General features: G+C 27.7%; 2 protein-coding genes across 4 annotated transcripts in view; one reads left to right on the top strand and one right to left on the bottom strand.

The window, feature by feature from the left end:
- The window catches only part of LOC134293092 (S-adenosyl-L-methionine-dependent tRNA 4-demethylwyosine synthase TYW1-like), a 54,699-nt gene extending 48,821 nt beyond the window's left edge, over nt 1–5,878 (top strand). Inside the window, exon 16 of the mRNA XM_062959607.1 lies at nt 5,173–5,878. Within this exon, the coding sequence (XP_062815677.1) occupies nt 5,173–5,376 (204 nt within the window). The 3' untranslated portion in view covers nt 5,377–5,878. The remainder of the gene's footprint in view (nt 1–5,172) is intronic.
- Nucleotides 5,879–6,623: 745 nt separating this feature from the next.
- Nucleotides 6,624–22,541, bottom strand: part of LOC100560102 (tax1-binding protein 3) — a 121,556-nt gene continuing 105,638 nt past the window's right edge. For all 3 annotated transcript variants that reach the window (XM_062959601.1, XM_062959603.1, XM_062959604.1), the window contains 4 exons: nt 21,887–22,014; nt 17,455–17,576; nt 11,241–11,379; nt 6,624–6,823 (listed from right to left, as the gene is read on the bottom strand). In XM_062959601.1, the coding sequence (XP_062815671.1) occupies nt 6,811–6,823; nt 11,241–11,379; nt 17,455–17,576; nt 21,887–22,014 (402 nt within the window). In that variant the 3' untranslated portion in view covers nt 6,624–6,810. The remainder of the gene's footprint in view (nt 6,824–11,240; nt 11,380–17,454; nt 17,577–21,886; nt 22,015–22,541) is intronic.

Genomic DNA, 22,541 nt, shown 5'->3' on the forward strand with positions numbered 1-22,541 from the left:
AAGTCATAAGATATAGAATATATAATAATAATAATAATAATAATAATAATAATAATAATATATGGACACTCATGATGGTCAAGTCATGAGATATAGAATGCATAATAAATATAATAATTATAATATAATAATATTATTATATATTCTATATCTCATGACATGACCATCATGAGTGCCCATATAATCTTTATTATTATTATATGTTATTATATTATTATTATATTTTGTTATTATGTCGCACCTGAGACAGGTAAAACAGTTATATTATTGGGACATATTATATATGGCATTCGCATACCGACTATCATAAACCTGTTGCTCCTGAGACAGGTAAAAGAGTTATATTATTGTGACATATTATATAAGGTATAGCAACATGCTGTGCTAAATTTACATACATATATACAAAATACTATAATTTATAAATATACAATATATTGTATGTACTTATAATATTGATAATAATATTGTAATGTAATACAGTATTATACTAATTAATAATATAATATTAATTATATATTATATATTAAATGTAATATTACTAATAATATTACCATAAAATGATATAGTACAATATAGTAATTTAATTGCTTATATTGTGCTATGCTAATAATATATTGTATGTACATTTGATTTGTAAGCCGCTCTGAGTAAATAAATATAAGGCATTCGCATACCGACTATCACAAACCTGTCGAACCTGAGACAGGTAAAACAGTTATATTATTGGGACATATTATATAAGGCATTTGCATACCTACTATCACTATCAATATATTATTATTATTATTATTATTATTATTATTATTATTATTATTATTATTATTATTATTATTATTCTATATCTCATGACTTGACCATCAAGAGTGCCAGTATATTATTATAATTATAATTATATTATTGTTATTATTTATATATTCTATATCTCATGATTTGACCATCATGAGTGCCAGCATTAATATTATATTATAATTGTTATATTTATTACACATTCTATATCTCATGACTTGACCATCATGACTGCCAGTATATTATTATAATATTATTATTATTATTTATAAATTCTATGTCTCATGACTTGACCCTCCTGAGTGCCAGCATTATTATTATTATATTATAATTATTATATTTATTATGCATTCTATATCTCATGACTTGACCATCATGAGTGTCCATATATTATTATTATTATTATTATATATTCTATATCTCATGACTTGACCCTTCTGTGGCAGCATTGTATTATTATTATTATTATTATTATTATTATTATTATATTTATTATGCATTCTATAATCTCATGGCTTGACCATCATGAGTGTCCATATATTATTATTATTATTATTATTATTATTATTATTATTATTATTATTATTATATATTCTATATCTTATATGTTATTATTATTATTATTATTATTATTATTATTATTATTATATATTTTGTTATGTCGCACCTGAGACAGGTAAAAGAGTTATATTATTGGGACATATTATATAAGGTATAGCAACATGCTGTGCTAATTTTACATACATATATATAAAATACTATAATTTATAAATATACAATATATTGTATGTACTTATAATATTGATGATAATAATATTGTAATGTAATACAGTATTATACTAATTAATAATATAATATTAATTATATATTATATATTAAATGTAATATTACTAACAATATTACCATAAAATTATATAGTACAATATAGTAATTTAATTGCTTATATTGTGCTATGCTAATAATATATTGTATGTACATTTGATTTGTAAATAAACATAAGGCATTCGCATACCGACTATCACAAACCTGTCGAACCTGAGACAGGTAAAACATATTGGGACATATTATATAAAGGATTATTAATTTTAATTATATATTATATTAATATTTATATATTATATATTAAATGTAATATTACTAACAATATTACCATAAAATTATATAGTGCAATATAGTAATTTAATTGCTTATATTGTGCTATGCTAATAATATATTGTATGTACATTTGATTTGTAAATAAACATAAGGCATACGCATACCGACTATCACAAACCTGTCAAACCTGACACAGGTAAAACATATTGGGACATATTATATAAGGCATTATTAATTTTAATTATATATTATATTAATATTAATATTATTAATTATATATTAAATGTAATATTACTAACAATATTACCATAAAATTATATAGTACAATATAGTAATTTAATTGCTTATATTGTGCTATGCTAATAATATATTGTATGTACATTTGTTTTGTAAATAAACATAAGGCATTCGCATACCGACTATCACAAACCTGTCGAACCTGACACAGGTAAAACATATTGGGACATATTATATAAAGCATTATTAATTTTAATTATATATTATATTAATATTAATAATTATATATTATATATTAAATGTAATATTACTAACAATATTACCATAAAAATTATATAGTACAATATAGTAATTTAATTGCTTATATTGTGCTATGCTAATAATATATTGTATGTACATTTGATTTGTAAATAAACATAAGGCATTCGCATACCGACTATCACAAACCTGTCGAACCTGAGACAGGTAAAACATATTGGGACATATATAAGGCATTATTAATTTTAATTATATATTATATTAATATTAATATATTATATATTACATGTAATATTACTAACAATATTACCATAAAATTATATAGTGCAATATAGTAATTTAATTGCTTATATTGTGCTATGCTAATAATATATTGTATGTACATTTGATTTGTAAATAAACATAAGGCATTCGCATACCGACTATCACAAACCTGTCGAACCTGAGACAGGTAAAACATATTGGGACATATTATATAAGGCATTATTAATTTTAATTATATATTATATTAATATTAATAATATTAATTATATATTACATGTAATATTACTAACAATATTACCATAAAATTATATAGTGCAATATAGTAATTTAATTGCTTATATTGTGCTATGCTAATAATATATTGTATGTACATTTGATTTGTAAATAAACATAAGGCATTCGCATACCGACTATCACAAACCTGTCGAACCTGACACAGGTAAAACATATTGGGACATATTATATAAAGCATTATTAATTTTAATTATATATTATATTAATATTAATATTATTAATTATATATTATCTATTAAATGTAATATTACTAACAATATTACCATAAAATTATATAGTACAATATAGTAATTCAATTGCTTATATTGTGCTATGCTAATAATATATTGTATGTACATTTGATTTGTAAATAAACATAAGGCATTCGCATACCGACTATCACAAACCTGTCGAACCTGAGACAGGTAAAACATATTGGGACATATATAAGGCATTATTAATTTTAATTATATATTATATTAATATTAATATATTATATATTACATGTAATATTACTAACAATATTACCATAAAATTATATAGTGCAATATAGTAATTTAATTGCTTATATTGTGCTATGCTAATAATATATTGTATGTACATTTGATTTGTAAATAAACATAAGGCATTCGCATACCAACTATCACAAACCTGTCGAACCTGACACAGGTAAAACATATTGGGACATATTATATAAAGCATTATTAATTTTAATTATATATTATATTAATATTAATATTATTAATTATATATTATCTATTAAATGTAATATTACTAACAATATTACCATAAAATTATATAGTACAATATAGTAATTTAATTGCTTATATTGTGCTATGCTAATAATATATTGTATGTACATTTGATTTGTAAATAAACATAAGGCATTCGCATACCGACTATCACAAACCTGTCGAACCTGAGACAGGTAAAACATATTGGGACATATATAAGGCATTATTAATTTTAATTATATATTATATTAATATTAATATATTATATATTACATGTAATATTACTAACAATATTACCATAAAATTATATAGTGCAATATAGTAATTTAATTGCTTATATTGTGCTATGCTAATAATATATTGTATGTACATTTGATTTGTAAATAAACATAAGGCATTCGCATACCAACTATCACAAACCTGTCGAACCTGACACAGGTAAAACATATTGGGACATATTATATAAAGCATTATTAATTTTAATTATATATTATATTAATATTAATATTATTAATTATATATTATCTATTAAATGTAATATTACTAACAATATTACCATAAAATTATATAGTACAATATAGTAATTTAATTGCTTATATTGTGCTATGCTAATAATATATTGTATGTACATTTGATTTGTAAATAAACATAAGGCATTCGCATACCGACTATCACAAACCTGTCGAACCTGACACAGGTAAAACATATTGGGACATATTATATAAAGCATTATTAATTTTAATTATATATTATATTAATATTAATAATATTAATTATATATTATCTATTAAATGTAATATTACTAACAATATTACCATAAAATTATATAGTACAATATAGTAATTTAATTGCTTATATTGTGCTATGCTAATAATATATTGTATGTACATTTGATTTGTAAATAAACATAAGGCATTCGCATACCGACTATCACAAACCTGTCGAACCTGACACAGGTAAAACATATTGGGACATATTATATAAAGCATTATTAATTTTAATTATATATTATATTAATATTAATAATATTAATTATCTATTAAATGTAATATTACTAACAATATTACCATAAAATTATATAGTACAATATAGTAATTTAATTGCTTATATTGTGCTATGCTAATAATATATTGTATGTACATTTGATTTGTAAATAAACATAAGGCATTCGCATACCGACTATCACAAACCTGTCGAACCTGAGACAGGTAAAACATATTGGGACATATTATATAAAGCATTATTAATTTTAATTATATTAATATTAATATTAATAATATTAATTATATATTAAATGTAATATTACTAACAATATTACCATAAAATTATATAGTACAATATAGTAATTCAATTGCTTATATTGTGCTATGCTAATAATATATTGTATGTACATTTGATTTGTAAATAAACATAAGGCATTCGCATACCGACTATCGCAAACCTGACGAACCTGACACAGGTAAAACCATTATGTTATATTGGTGGCCAGTAAGAAATAAAAATCGGCTTCTCTCTCTCGCAGTTCAAGGTGGGCGGGGCCTGGCACACCTGGATCGACTTTGGCCGCTTCCAGGACCTGGTCCAGAGCGGGGGGCCCTTCTCGGCCTGCGACTACATGGCCCCCACCCCGCCCTGGGCCGTCTTCGGGGACCCCCGGCGTGGCTTCGACCCCCAGGAGACCCACTTCCAGCGCAAGGACAAGGCCAAGAGCCTCGCGGGGTGCTGACCCCCAAGAGGAGCTCACCGGATGGACCTTACGGGGACCGGGAAGCCCCCCAAAAGCTTCGGGAGGACCTCTTGATGTTCTGGGGGTCCCGTGGAGACCCTACTCCCATCCCGTTTGAGCCTTATTTGGAGCTGGACCCTATATTTTGACTTATTTGGACCCCATATTTCGACCCCACATGTGGATCCCACTCAACCTCGACTGTTTGGACCCCATATTTCGACCCCACATGTGGGTCCCATTCAACCACCACTAGACCCCATATTTCGACTCCACATGTGGATCCCACTCAACCTCGACTGTTTGGACCCCATATTTCGACCCCACATGTGGGTCCCATTCAACCTCCACTGGGTCCTATTTGGACCCCATATTTCGACCCCACATGTGGGTCCCATTCAACCACCAATAGACCCCATATTTCGACCCCACATGTGGGTCCCATTCAACCACCACTAGACCCCATATTTCGACCCCACATGTGGGTCCCATTCAACTTCCACTGGGTCCTGTTTGGACCCCATATTTCGACCCCACATGTGGGTCCCATTCAACCTCCACTGGGTCCTGTTTGGACCCCATTGGACCCTATATTTCAACCCTATATGTGGGTTCCCATTCAATCTAAACTGGTTCCTGTTTGGACCCTATTTGACCCCATATTTCGACCCCACATGTGGGTCCCATTCAACCTCCATTTGGACCCCATTGGACCCCGTATTTCAACCCCACATGTGGGTCCCATTCAACCTCCACTGGGTCCTATTTGGACCCCATATTTCGACCCCACATGTGGGTCCCATTCAACCACCAATAGACCCCATATTTCGACCCCACATGTGGGTCCCATTCAACCACCACTAGACCCATATTTCGACCCCACATGTGGGTCCCATTCAACCTCCATTTGGACCCCATTGGCCCCGTATTTCAACCCCACATGTGGGTCCCATTCAACCTCCACTGGGTCCTATTTGGACCCCATATTTCGACCCCCACATGTGGGTCCCATTCAACCACCAATAGACCCCATATTTCGACCCCACATGTGGGTCCCATTCAACCTCCATTTGGACCCCATTGGACCCCGTATTTCAACCCAACATGTGGGTCCCATTCAACCTCCATTTGGACCCCATATTTCAACCCTCTTCTTGGATCTCATTCTGGTCCCACCTTGACCCCGTTCGAACCCGATTCCGACCCGATATTTGGGTCCCGATGACAAATAATAAATACTATTGTCCTATTTCCAACGCCGTCTCCTGTAGTGCTATTATATTTTATTTTCAAGCTTAACAATACCCAACAAGAAGAGAGACACCACGGTGAGCAAAACCACAGACCGGGACCTGACGAGACGAGACGATTTCGTGCAAGACGGAGCACAACACACAAGGCGATTCGGGACTCGTCGGATTCGTCTTCTTCCTCCTATAAGACGGGGCTGCAAAATAAGAAACACACCATAGGGATTGTTACGAAACTTACAATTATTAGTAACCCACATCCACACAAACGATAATTATAATTATAATATACTGGCACTCTTGATGGTCAAGTCATTATTACAAGGGTCCCCAAACTTTTTAAACAGGAGGCCGTTGGAGGGCCGGACTATAGTTGGACACCAAGCAATAATAATAATAATAATTTTTTATTATTTATATTTCAATGATATATAATAATATATAATATAATCTATTACATTTATTATTATATATATATTTATTATATTATGGTAGAGTCCCAATTAATGTAATTTTATTGGTATCTCAGCTTATATTCGCGTTGGCTTATACTCGAGTATATACGGTATATTTATTTATACTATATTAGTAGTATTACATTTGTTTGTCCCCCCTAATATTATTATATTTAGTATTAAATGTACTATCACTATATTTATTTGTTATTATTTATATTTCAATAACATATAATAATATATAATATAATATATTATATTTATTATTATATATATATTTATTATATTACGGTAGAGTCCCAATTAATGTAATTTTATTGGTATCTCAGCTTATATTCGCGTTGGCTTATACTCGAGTATATACGGTATATTTATTTATACTATATTAGTAGTATTATATTTGTTTGTCCCCCTAAAATTATTATATTTAGTATTAAATGTACTATCACTATATTTATTTGTTATTATTTATATTTCAATAATATATTTATTATATTACGGTAGAGTCCCAATTAATGTAATTTTATTGGTATCTCAGCTTATATTCGCGTTGGCTTATACTCGAGTATATACGGTATATTTATTTATACTATATTAGTAGTATTATATTTGTTTGTCCCCCTAATATTATTATATTTAGTATTAAATGTATTATCACTATATTTATTTGCTATTATTTATATTTAAATAATATATAATAATATATAATATAATATATTTATTATTATATATATATATTTATTATATTACGGTAGAGTCCCAATTAATGTAATTTTATTGGTATCTCGGCTTATATTCGGGTCAGCTTATACTTGAGTATATACAGTATATTTATTAATACTATATTAGTAGTATTACATTTGTTTGTCCCCCTAATATTATTATATTTAATATTAAATGTACTATCACTATATTTATTTGTTATTATTTATATATAAATAATATATAATAATATATATTATATTATATTATATTAATTATTATATATTATATTATAATACGGTATATACGGTATATTTATTAATACTATATTAGTAGTATTATATCTGTTTGTCCTCCTAATATTATTATATTTAGTATTAAATGTACTATCACTATATTTATTTATTATTTAATAATAATACAATTAGTAATATAGTAACATTTTTAATATTATATATTTATTATTATACATTACTTTATAAAATGTATTATATACTATATTATATTTATTATTATATATTATATTATATTATATTATATTACAGTAGAGTCCCAATTAATGTAATTTTATTGGTGTCTCAGCTTATATTCGGGTCGGCTTATACCCGAGTATATACGGTATATTTATTAATACTATATTAGTAGTATTATATTTGTTTGTCTCCCTAATATGATTATATTTAGTATTAAATGTGCTATCACTATATTATATTATATTTATTATATTACAGTAAAGTCCCAATTAATGTAATTTTGTTGGTATCTCGGCTTATATTCGGGTCGGCTTATACTCGAGTAATATATAATAATATATATTTATTATTATATATTATATTGTATTTATTATATTACAGTAGAATCCCAATTAATGTAATTTTATTGGTATCGGCTTATATTCGGGTCAGCTTATACTCGAGTAATATCACTATATTTATTTGTTATTACTTATATATAAATAATATATAATAATATATTATATAATATATTATATATTTATTATTATATATTATATTGTATTTATTATATTACAGTAGAATCCCAATTAATGTAATTTTATTGGTATCTCGGCTTATATTCGGGTCGGCTTATACTTGAGTATATATATTATATTATATTAAATATATATATTATATTATTTTATATTTATTATTATATATTATATTATATTAATTATATTACAGTAGAGTCCCAATTAATGTAATTTTATTGGTATCTTGGTTTATATTGGAGTCAATGTTTTCCCAGTTTTTTCTGTGGAAAAATTAGGTGCCTCAGCTTATATTCGGGTCGGCTTATACTTATATATTATATTTATAATAAATATACAGTATATTTAGTATTAAATGTACTATCACTATATTTATTTATTATTTATATATATTATATTATATTATTAATAATAAAATATATTATATTATATTATATTATATTATATTAATATAATGCTGTATACGGTATACGAAAGACAGTTGCATCTGTCAAGTAGGAAATGTAGGTATCTAAAGCGGCTAATTTAACTAATTTCCATCCGCGGAAAGAATGAGGAAGTACTACCACCAAGGGCTCGGGTGTCACAGGTGGACGGTATATTATAACTGGTCAAGAAAACGTGCAATGAGAAAGCAATTGTGGAATTACAAAAAGCCAAGGTTTCCAAGAAGGATTGCTGAGGATTAATTTAATTATATATACAGTAGAGTCTCCCTTATCCAACACTCGCTTATCCAACGTTCTGGATTATCCAACGCATTTTTGTAGTCAATGTTTTCAATATATCGTGATATTTTAGTGCTAAATTCATAAATACAGTAATTACTATATAGCATTACTGTGTATTGAACTACTTTTTCTGCCAAATTTGTTGTCTAACATGATGTTTTGGTGCTTCATTTGTAAAATCATAACCTAATTTGATGTTTAATAAGCTTTTCCTTAATGCCTCCTTATTATCCAACATATTTGCTAATCCAACATTCTGCCGGCCAGTTTATGTTGGATAAGTGAGACTTTACTGTATAATTAAATATATAATTATATATATATATATATATATATATATATATATATATATATATATAAATATAAAATTTTATATATAGAATTATATATTTTCTTATATTAATATAATGCTGTATACGGTATACGAAAGACAGTTGCATCTGTCAAGTAGGAAATGTAGGTTCCTAAAGCGGCTCATTTAACTAATTTGCGAGGCCCTAAAAACCTTCCATCCGCGGGAAGAATGAGGAAGTACTACCACCAAGGGCTCGGGCGTCACAGGCGGACGGTATATTATAACTGGTCAAGAAAACGTGCAATGAGAAAGCAATTGTGGAATTACGAAAGCCAAGGTTTCCAGGAAGGATCGCTGAGGATTAATTTAATTATATATATAATTAAATATATTATCTATATATATATTAATATTAAATTATATATATATATATAATTATATATTTTCTTATATTAATATAATGCTGTATACGGTATACGAAAGACAGTTGCATCTGTCAAGTAGGAAATGTAGGTTCCTAAAGCGGCTCATTTAACTAATTTGCGAGGCCCTAAAAACCTTCCATCCGTGGAAAGAATGAGGAAGTACTACCACCACGGGCTCGGGTGTCACAGGTGGACGGTATATTATAACTGGTCAAGAAAACGTGCAATGAGAAAGCAATTGTGGAATTACGAAAGCCAAGGTTTCCAGGAAGGATCGCTGAGGATTAATTTAATTATATATACAGTAGAGTCTCCCTTATCCAACACTCGCTTATCCAACGTTCTGGATTATCCAACGCATTTTTGTAGTCAATGTTTTCAATATATCGTGATATTTTAGTGCTAAATTCATAAATACAGTAATTACTATATAGCATTACTGTGTATTGAACTACTTTTTCTGCCAAATTTGTTGTATAACATGATGTTTTGGTGCTTCATTTGTAAAATCATAACCTAATTTGATGTTTAATAGGCTTTTCCTTAACGCCTCCTTATTATCCAACATATTTGCTAATCCAACATTCTGCCGGCCAGTTTATGTTGGATAAGTGAGACTTTACTGTATAATTAAATATATAATTATATATATATATATATATATATATATATATATATATATAAATATAAAATTTTATATATATAATTATATATTTTCTTATATTAATATAATGCTGTATACGGTATACGAAAGACAGTTGCATCTGTCAAGTAGGAAATGTAGGTACCTAAAGCGGCTCATTTAACTAATGTGCGAGGCCCTAAAAACCTTCCATCCGCGGAAAGAATGAGGAAGTACTACCACCAAGGGCTCGAGCGTCACAGGTGGACGGGATATTATAATTGGTTTAACTAAACAAGGAACGAGAAAGCAATCGTGGAATTACAAAATTTAAAGATGATTAAATTAATGAATTAAGGGTGGTAAGGAATAAGGGGAGGCAAAAACGAGACCCACTTGGGGAGCGACTTCTTCCGGATCTCGGTCGGGCCTTCCGTGTCGGCGGTGGTGCCGTCCTCCGCGATGGGCTTCAGGGACCCCTCACGCTTCCCGTCCCGCAGGATCGGCACCAGCGTCCGCCAGTTCTTCCCTGAAACTGACGGAAAAAAAAAATTCAATTAATAGAGAAAAATATTAAATATATTAATGGTAAAAATATAAGTCAATGGTAAAATACAAAGTCAACTCATGGAGAAAAGATTGAGCCAACGAATGGGAAAATAAATTCAATTTAATGGAGAAAAATATTAAATACATTCATGGTAAAAATATTATATCAATGGTAAAATATTAAGTCAATTAATGGAAGAAATATTATGTCAACAAATGGGGAAAAAAAAATAATAATGGAGAAAAAATTAAATAATGGTAAAATATTAAGTCAATTAATGGAAAAAATATTACATCAATGAATGGAGAAAAATAATAATGGAGAAAAAATTAAATAATGGTAAAATATTAAGTCAATTAATGGAAAAAATATTACATCAAGGAATGGAGAAAAATAATAATGGAGAAAAAATTAAATAATGGTAAAATATTAAGTCAATTAATAGAAAAAATATTACGTCAATAATGGGGGGAAATAATAATAATGGAGAAAAAATTAAATAACGGTAAAATACAAAGTCAATTAATAGAAAAAATATTACGTCAATAATGGGGGGAAATAATAAATCAATGGAGAAAAAATTAAATAATGGTAAAATATTAAGTCAATGGAGAAGAAAACTAAATCAATGGGGGAAATATAATAAGAATAATAATCCAATTAATGGAGAAAAATATTCAATAAATGAATGGTCAAAAGATTAAGTCGGTGGTAAAATACCAAGTCAATGAATGGGGAAAATATTATGTCAATGAATGGGGGAAAATAATAATTAATCAATGGAGAAAAAATTAAATAATGGTAAAATATTAAGTCAATGGAGAAGAAAACTAAATCAATGGGGGAAATATAATAAGAATAATAATCCAGTTAATGGAGAAAAATATTCAATAAAATGTCAATGAATGGGGAAAAATAATAATAATGGAAAAAATTTAATAATGGTAAAATATTAAGTCAATGGAGAAGAAAACTAAATCAATGGGGGAAATATAATAAGAATAATAATCCAATTAATGGAGAAAAATATTCAATAAATGAATGGTAAAAAGATTAAGTCGGTGGTAAAACATTAAGTCAATTGATGGAGAAAATATTGAGCCAATGAATGGGGAAATAATAATAAATAAAATAAAATAAATAAAATAAATAAATAAAATAAATAAAATAAATAAATAATAACAACCCAATTAATGGAAAAAATATTACGTCAATGAATGGGGAAAAATAATAATAAAGTAGAAAAAAAAATAATGGTAAGATATTGAGTCAATTAATGGAAAAAATATTACGTCAATGAATGGGGGAAAATAATAATCAATCAATGGAGAAAATTTTTTAATAATGGTAAAATATTAAGTCAATTGATGGAAAAAATATTACGTCAATGAATGGGGGAAAATAATAATAATGGAGAAAAAAATTAAATAATGGTAAGATATTGAGTCAATTAATGGAAAAAATATTACGTCAATGAATGGGGGAAAATAATAATAAATCAATGGAGAAAAATAAATAAATAATGGTAAAATATTAAGTCAATGGAAAAAATATTACGTCAATGAATGGGAGAAAATAATAATAAATCAATGGAGAAAAAATTAAATAATGGTAAAATATTGTCAATGGTAAAATATTAAGTCAATTAATGGAAAAAATATTACGTCAATGAATGGGGGAAAATAATAATTAATCAACGGAGAAAAAATTAAATAATGGTAAAATATTAAGTCAATGGAGAAGAAAACTAAATCAATGGGGGAAATATAATAAGAATAATAATCCAATTAATGGAGAAAAATATTCAATAAATGAATGGTAAAAAGATTTAAGTCGGTGGTAAAATACCAAGTCAATTAATGGAGAAAATATTACATCAATGAATGGGGAAAAATAATAATGGAGAAAAAATTAAATAATGGTAAAATATTAAGTCAATGGAGAAGAAAACTAAATCAATGGGGGAAATATAATAAGAATAATAATCCAATTAATGGAGAAAAATATTCAATAAATGAATGGTAAAAAGATTTAAGTCGGTGGTAAAATACCAAGTCAATTAATGGAGAAGATATTACATCAATGAATGGGGAAAAATAATAATGGAGAAAAAATTAAATAATGGTAAAATATTAAGTCAATGGAGAAGAAAACTAAATCAATGGGGGAAATATAATAAGAATAATAATCCAATTAATGGAGAAAAATATTCAATAAATGAATGGTAAAAAGATTAAGTCAGTGGTAAAATATTGAGTCATTTAATGGAGAAAATATTACATCAATGAATGGGGAAAATAATAATAATGGAGAAAAAATTAAATAATGGTAAAATATTAAGTCAATGGAGAAGAAAACTAAATCAATGGGGGAAATATAATAAGAATAATAATCCAATTAATGGAGAAAAATATTCAATAAATGAATGGTAAAAAGATTAAGTCGATGGTAAAATATTAAGTCATTTAATGGAGAAAATATTACGTCAATGAATGGGGAAAAATAATAATGGAGAAAAAATTAAATAATGGTAAAATATTAAGTCAATGGAGAAGAAAACTAAATCAATGGGGGAAATATAATAAGAATAATAATCCAATTAATGGAGAAAAATATTCAATAAATGAATGGTAAAAAGATTAAGTCGATGGTAAAATATTAAGTCATTTAATGGAGAAAATATTACGTCAATGAATGGGGAAAAATAATAATGGAGAAAAAATTAAATAATGGTAAAATATTAAGTCAATGGAGAAGAAAACTAAATCAATGGGGGAAATATAATAAGAATAATAATCCAATTAATGGAGAAAAATATTCAATAAATGAATGGTAAAAAGATTAAGTCAGTGGTAAAATATTGAGTCATTTAATGGAGAAAATATTACATCAATGAATGGGGAAAAATAATAATGGAGAAAAAATTAAATAATGGTAAAATATTAAGTCAATGGAGAAGAAAACTAAATCAATGGGGGAAATATAATAAGAATAATAATCCAATTAATGGAGAAAAATATTCAATAAATGAATGGTAAAAAGATTAAGTCGATGGTAAAATATTAAGTCATTTAATGGAGAAAATATTACATCAATGAATGGGGAAAAATAATAATGGAGAAAAAATTTAATAATGGTAAAATATTAAGTCAATGGAGAAGAAAACTAAATCAATGGGGGAAATATAATAAGAATAATAATCCAATTAATGGAGAAAAATATTCAATAAATGAATGGTAAAAAGATTAAGTCGATGGTAAAATATTAAGTCATTTAATGGAGAAAATATTACATCAATGAATGGGGAAAATAATAATAATGGAGAAAAAATTAAATAATGGTAAAATATTAAGTCAATGGAGAAGAAAACTAAATCAATGGGGGAAATATAATAAGAATAATAATCCAATTAATGGAGAAAAATATTCAATAAATGAATGGTAAAAAGATTAAGTCAGTGGTAAAATATTGAGTCATTTAATGGAGAAAATATTACATCAATGAATGGGGAAAAATAATAATGGAGAAAAAATTAAATAATGGTAAAATATTAAGTCAATGGAGAAGAAAACTAAATCAATGGGGGAAATATAATAAGAATAATAATCCAGTTAATGGAGAAAAATATTCAATAAATGAATGGTAAAAAGATTAAGTCAGTGGTAAAATATTGAGTCATTTAATGGAGAAAATATTACATCAATGAATGGGGAAAAATAATAATGGAGAAAAAATTAAATAATGGTAAAATATTAAGTCAATGGAGAAGAAAACTAAATCAATGGGGGAAATATAATAAGAATAATAATCCAGTTAATGGAGAAAAATATTCAATAAATGAATGGTAAAAAGATTAAGTCGATGGTAAAATATTAAGTCATTTAATGGAGAAAATATTACATCAATGAATGGGGAAAAATAATAATGGAGAAAAAATTAAATAATGGTAAAATATTAAGTCAATGGAGAAGAAAACTAAATCAATGGGGGAAATATAATAAGAATAATAATCCAGTTAATGGAGAAAAATATTCAATAAATGAATGGTAAAAAGATTAAGTCGATGGTAAAATATTAAGTCATTTAATGGAGAAAATATTACATCAATGAATGGGGAAAAATAATAATGGAGAAAAAATTAAATAATGGTAAAATATTAAGTCAATGGAGAAGAAAACTAAATCAATGGGGGAAATATAATAAGAATAATAATCCAATTAATGGAGAAAAATATTCAATAAATGAATGGTAAAAAGATTAAGTCAGTGGTAAAATATTGAGTCATTTAATGGAGAAAATATTACATCAATGAATGGGGAAAATAATAATAATGGAGAAAAAATTAAATAATGGTAAAATATTAAGTCAATGGAGAAGAAAACTAAATCAATGGGGGAAATATAATAAGAATAATAATCCAATTAATGGAGAAAAATATTCAATAAATGAATGGTAAAAAGATTAAGTCGATGGTAAAATATTAAGTCATTTAATGGAGAAAATATTACGTCAATGAATGGGGAAAAATAATAATGGAGAAAAAATTAAATAATGGTAAAATATTAAGTCAATGGAGAAGAAAACTAAATCAATGGGGGAAATATAATAAGAATAATAATCCAATTAATGGAGAAAAATATTCAATAAATGAATGGTAAAAAGATTAAGTCGATGGTAAAATATTAAGTCATTTAATGGAGAAAATATTACGTCAATGAATGGGGAAAAATAATAATGGAGAAAAAATTAAATAATGGTAAAATATTAAGTCAATGGAGAAGAAAACTAAATCAATGGGGGAAATATAATAAGAATAATAATCCAATTAATGGAGAAAAATATTCAATAAATGAATGGTAAAAAGATTAAGTCAGTGGTAAAATATTGAGTCATTTAATGGAGAAAATATTACATCAATGAATGGGGAAAAATAATAATGGAGAAAAAATTAAATAATGGTAAAATATTAAGTCAATGGAGAAGAAAACTAAATCAATGGGGGAAATATAATAAGAATAATAATCCAATTAATGGAGAAAAATATTCAATAAATGAATGGTAAAAAGATTAAGTCGATGGTAAAATATTAAGTCATTTAATGGAGAAAATATTACATCAATGAATGGGGAAAAATAATAATGGAGAAAAAATTTAATAATGGTAAAATATTAAGTCAATGGAGAAGAAAACTAAATCAATGGGGGAAATATAATAAGAATAATAATCCAATTAATGGAGAAAAATATTCAATAAATGAATGGTAAAAAGATTAAGTCGATGGTAAAATATTAAGTCATTTAATGGAGAAAATATTACATCAATGAATGGGGAAAATAATAATAATGGAGAAAAAATTAAATAATGGTAAAATATTAAGTCAATGGAGAAGAAAACTAAATCAATGGGGGAAATATAATAAGAATAATAATCCAATTAATGGAGAAAAATATTCAATAAATGAATGGTAAAAAGATTAAGTCAGTGGTAAAATATTGAGTCATTTAATGGAGAAAATATTACATCAATGAATGGGGAAAAATAATAATGGAGAAAAAATTAAATAATGGTAAAATATTAAGTCAATGGAGAAGAAAACTAAATCAATGGGGGAAATATAATAAGAATAATAATCCAGTTAATGGAGAAAAATATTCAATAAATGAATGGTAAAAAGATTAAGTCGATGGTAAAATATTAAGTCATTTAATGGAGAAAATATTACATCAATGAATGGGGAAAAATAATAATGGAGAAAAAATTAAATAATGGTAAAATTTTAAGTCAATGGAGAAGAAAACTAAATCAATGGGGGAAATATAATAAGAATAATAATCCAATTAATGGAGAAAAATATTCAATAAATGAATGGTAAAAAGATTAAGTCAATGGTAAAATATTAAGTCAATTGATGGAGAAAATATTGAGCCAATGAATGGGGAAATAATAATAATAAATAAATAAAAAAATAAATAAAATAAATAAAAATAAAATAAAAAATAAATAATAACAACCCAATTAATGGAGAAGAATATTAAATAAATGAATGGGGGAAATGCCGACCTCTTCCGGGCTTGAGGGAGAAGCTGAGGTTGCGCTTGAGGTCCTGTCCGCACCCGCCGGGGTCCTCGTTGATGATGCCCAAGTTGGTGGTGTTCCACGTCAACCAGTTCACCTCGTCCACTCTGGAATGACAGATAGAATTATTATTATTATTATTATTATTATTATTATTATTATTATTATTATTATTAGATTCCTACATCCAGTTGGAGGGGACCCCAAAGGACATCTAGTCCAAGATAGAGTTACCATATGATGACGACAATTATTATTATTATTATTATTATTATTATTATTATTATTATTATTAGATCCCTACATCCAGTTGGAGGGGACCCCAAAGGACATCTTGGTATTTTACCACTGACTTAATCTTTTGACCATTCATTTATTGAATATTTTTCTCCATTAATTGGATTATTATTCTTATTATATTTCCCCCATTGATTTAGTTTTCTTCTCCATTGACTTAATATTTTACCATTATTTAATTTTTTCTCCATTGATTAATTATTATTTTTCCCCATTCATTGACATAATATTTTCTCCATTAAATGACTTGGTATTTTACCACTGACTTAATCTTTTGACCATTCATTTATTGAATATTTTTCTCCATTAATTGGATTATTATTCTTATTATATTTCCCCCATTGATTTAGTTTTCTTCTCCATTGACTTAATATTTTACCATTATTTAATTTTTTCTCCATTGATTAATTATTATTTTTCCCCATTCATTGACATAATATTTTCTCCATTAAATGACTTGGTATTTTACCACTGACTTAATCTTTTGACCATTCATTTATTGAATATTTTTCTCCATTAATTGGATTATTATTCTTACTATATTTCCCCCATTGATTTAGTTTTCTTCTCCATTGACTTAATATTTTACCATTATTTAATTTTTTCTCCATTGATTAATTATTATTTTTCCCCATTCATTGACATAATATTTTCTCCATTAAATGACTTGGTATTTTACCACTGACTTAATCTTTTGACCATTCATTTATTGAATATTTTTCTCCATTAATTGGATTATTATTATTATTATTATTATTATTATTATTATTATTATTATTATTATCATTAGATTCCTACATCCAGTTGGAGGGGACCCCAAAGGACATCTAGTCCAAGATAAGAGTTACCATATGATGACGACTATTATTATTATTATTATTATTATTATTATTATTAGATCCCTACATCCAGTTGGAGGGGACCCCAAAGGACATCTAGTCCAAGATAAGAGTTACCATATGATGACGACTATTATTATTATTATTATTATTATTATTATTATTAGATCCCTACATCCAGTTGGAGGGGACCCCAAAGGACATCTAGTCCAAGATAGAGTTACCATATGATGACGACTATTATTATTATTATTATTATTATTATTATTATTAGATTCCTACATCCAGTTGGAGGGGACCCCAAAGGACATCTAGTCCAAGATAGAGTTACCATATGATGACGACTATTATTATTATTATTATTATTATTATTATTATTATTATTATTATTATTAGATTCCTACATCCAGTTGGAGGGGACCCCAAAGCACATCTAGTCCGAGATAGAGTTACCATATGATGACGACTATTATTATTATTATTATTATTATTATTATTATTATTATTAGATTCCTACATCCAGTTGGAGGGGACCCCAAAGCACATCTAGTCCAAGATAGAGTTACCATATGATGACGACTATTATTATTATTATTATTATTATTATTATTATTATTAGATCCCTACATCCAGTTGGAGGGGACCCCAAAGGACATCTAGTCCAAGATAGAGTTACCATATGATGACGACTATTATTATTATTATTATTATTATTATTATTATTATTAGATCCCTACATCCAGTTGGAGGGGACCCCAAAGGACATCTAGTCCAAGATAGAGTTACCATATGATGACGACTATTATTATTATTATTATTATTATTATTATTATTAGATTCCTACATCCAGTTGGAGGGGACCCCAAAGCACATCTAGTCCAAGATAGAGTTACCATATGATGACGACTATTATTATTATTATTATTATTATTATTATTATTATTAGATCCCTACATCCAGTTGGAGGGGACCCCAAAGGACATCTAGTCCAAGATAGAGTTACCATATGATGACGACTATTATTATTATTATTATTATTATTATTATTATTATTAGATCCCTACATCCAGTTGGAGGGGACCCCAAAGGACATCTAGTCCAAGATAGAGTTACCATATGATGACGACTATTATTATTATTATTATTATTATTATTATTATTAGATTCCTACATCCAGTTGGAGGGGACCCCAAAGGACATCTAGTCCAAGATAGAGTTACCATATGATGACGACTATTATTATTATTATTATTATTATTATTATTATTATTATTAGATTCCTACATCCAGTTGGAGGGGACCCCAAAGGACATCTAGTCCAAGATAGAGTTACCATATGATGACGACTATTATTATTATTATTATTATTATTATTATTATTAGATTCCTACATCCAGTTGGAGGGGACCCCAAAGGACATCTAGTCCAAGATAGAGTTACCATATGATGACGATTATTATTATTATTATTATTATTATTATTATTATTATTATTATTATTATTGGATCCCTACATCCAGTTGGAGGGGACCCCAAAGGACATCTAGTCCAAGATAGAGTTACCATATGATGACGACTATTATTATTATTATTATTATTATTATTATTATTATTATTAGATTCCTACATCCAGTTGGAGGGGACCCCAAAGGACATCTAGTCCAAGATAGAGTTACCATATGATGACGATTATTATTATTATTATTATTATTATTATTATTATTATTAGATCCCTACATCCAGTTGGAGGGGACCCCAAAGGACATCTAGTCCGAGATAGAGTTACCATATGATGACGACTATTATTATTATTATTATTATTATTATTATTAGATTCCTACATCCAGTTGGAGGGGACCCCAAAGGACATCTAGTCCGAGATAGAGTGACCATATGATGACGACTATTATTATTATTATTATTATTATTATTATTAGATCCCTACATCCAGTTGGAGGGGACCCCAAAGGACATCTAGTCCAAGATAGAGTTACCATATGATGACGATTATTATTATTATTATTATTATTATTATTATTATTAGATCCCTACATCCAGTTGGAGGGGACCCCAAAGGACATCCAGTCAAGAAGATAGAGTTACCATATGACGACGACGATGTAATGACTATATTATATTATGGGTTTACTGGAAGCACCAGTACAACAATAATACCAACAATAATAATAATAACAACAATAATAATAATAATAGAATAAGAGTAGGTTTACCGGAAGCACCAGTGAAATAATAATAATAATAATAGAAGAAGAGGAGGTTTACCAAAAGCACCAGTAATAATAATAGAAGAGGAATTTTACCAAAAACACCAGTACAATAATAATAATAATAATAATAATGATAATAATAATAATAATAATAATAATAGAACAAGAGGAGGTTTACCGGAAGCACCAGTGCTATAATAATAATAATAATAATAATAATAATAATAATAATAATAATAATACAAGAGCAGGTTTACCAGAAGCACCAGTACAATAATAATAATAATAATAACAATAATAATAAAACAAGAGGAAGTTTACCGGAAGCACCAGTACAACAATAACAACAATAATAACAATAATAAAAGAACAAGAGCAGGTTTACCAGAAGCACCAGTACACAAAAACGACAATAAAGATAATAGAAGAAGAGGAGGTTTACCAGAAGCACCAGTATAATAATAATAATAATAATAATAATAATAATAATAATAATAATAATAATAATAATAATAGAACAAGAGGAAGTTTACCGGAAGCACCAGTACAACAATAACAATAATAATAATAATAATAAAAGAACAAGAGCAGGTTTACCAGAAGCACCAGTACAACAAAAACGACAATAAAAATAATAGAACAAGAGGAGGTTTACCAGAAGCATCAGTATAATAATAATAATAATAATAATAATAATAATAATAATAGAACAAGAGCAGGTTTACCAGAAGCACCAGTACAACAAAAACGACAATAAAAATAATAGAACAAGAGGAGGTTTACCAGAAGCATCAGTATAATAATAATAATAATAATAATAATAATAATAATAATAATAATAATAATAATAATAGAACAAGAGGAGGTTTACCGGATGCACCAGTACAACAACAACAACAACAACAATTATAGAATAAGAGCAGGTTTACCAGAAGCACCAGTAGAACAACAACAACAACAATAAAACAAGAGGAGGTTTACCGGAAGCACCAGTAGAACAACAACAATAATAATACTAATACTAATAATAATAATAGAAGAAGAGGAGGTTTACCGGAAGCACCATCGATAGTCGTCCTTCCCGTCCGGGGTCGTTCCCACCAGAACCTGCTTCCCGGACCGGAAGGGGTTGATGATGCAATTCCAGTAGCTGCTCTCGATGTTCAGGATGGTGATGGCTCTCTGCGGGTTGGAGGAAACGTCGTTTTTAATTACTACTAGCTTGGGGACCCGGCAGTGCCCGGGTTATTTGAGAAAGGCATGGTTTGGCTGTGTTGTAAGTTTCGTCTATATCCAGGGTTGAGTGGGTGCGGGTGAACTACCACTCCCATATGCAAGTAGCATCGTCAATGGTGCATTGGCCGGGAAACAGTGGCAGGATGCAGAGTAGGCCATGGTTGGTGTTGATCAATCATTGGTGGGGGTCGCCGTGGTGTCTGGAAGTGAGTGAAGGTACTGGAAGTCCCATCACGGCGACCCACAAAACAACAAAAGTACAGGCCCCCCAACCTCGAAATTTGACAACACAACCCCTCATCCATGCCTCTAGGTTGATACAACAAAAAGAAAAGAAAAATAAAGTCCTAATTTGAGAGAGAGGAATAATTGCTTTTATCCAATTGCTGCCACTTAGAAGGCTCTAAGCCAGGGGTCCCCAAACTAAGGCCCGGGGGCCGGATGCGGCCCTCCGAGGTCATTTACCTGGCCCC

This window comes from Anolis carolinensis, unplaced genomic scaffold (genome assembly GCF_035594765.1).
Source record: "Anolis carolinensis isolate JA03-04 unplaced genomic scaffold, rAnoCar3.1.pri scaffold_7, whole genome shotgun sequence".
NCBI lineage: Eukaryota > Metazoa > Chordata > Lepidosauria > Squamata > Dactyloidae > Anolis > Anolis carolinensis.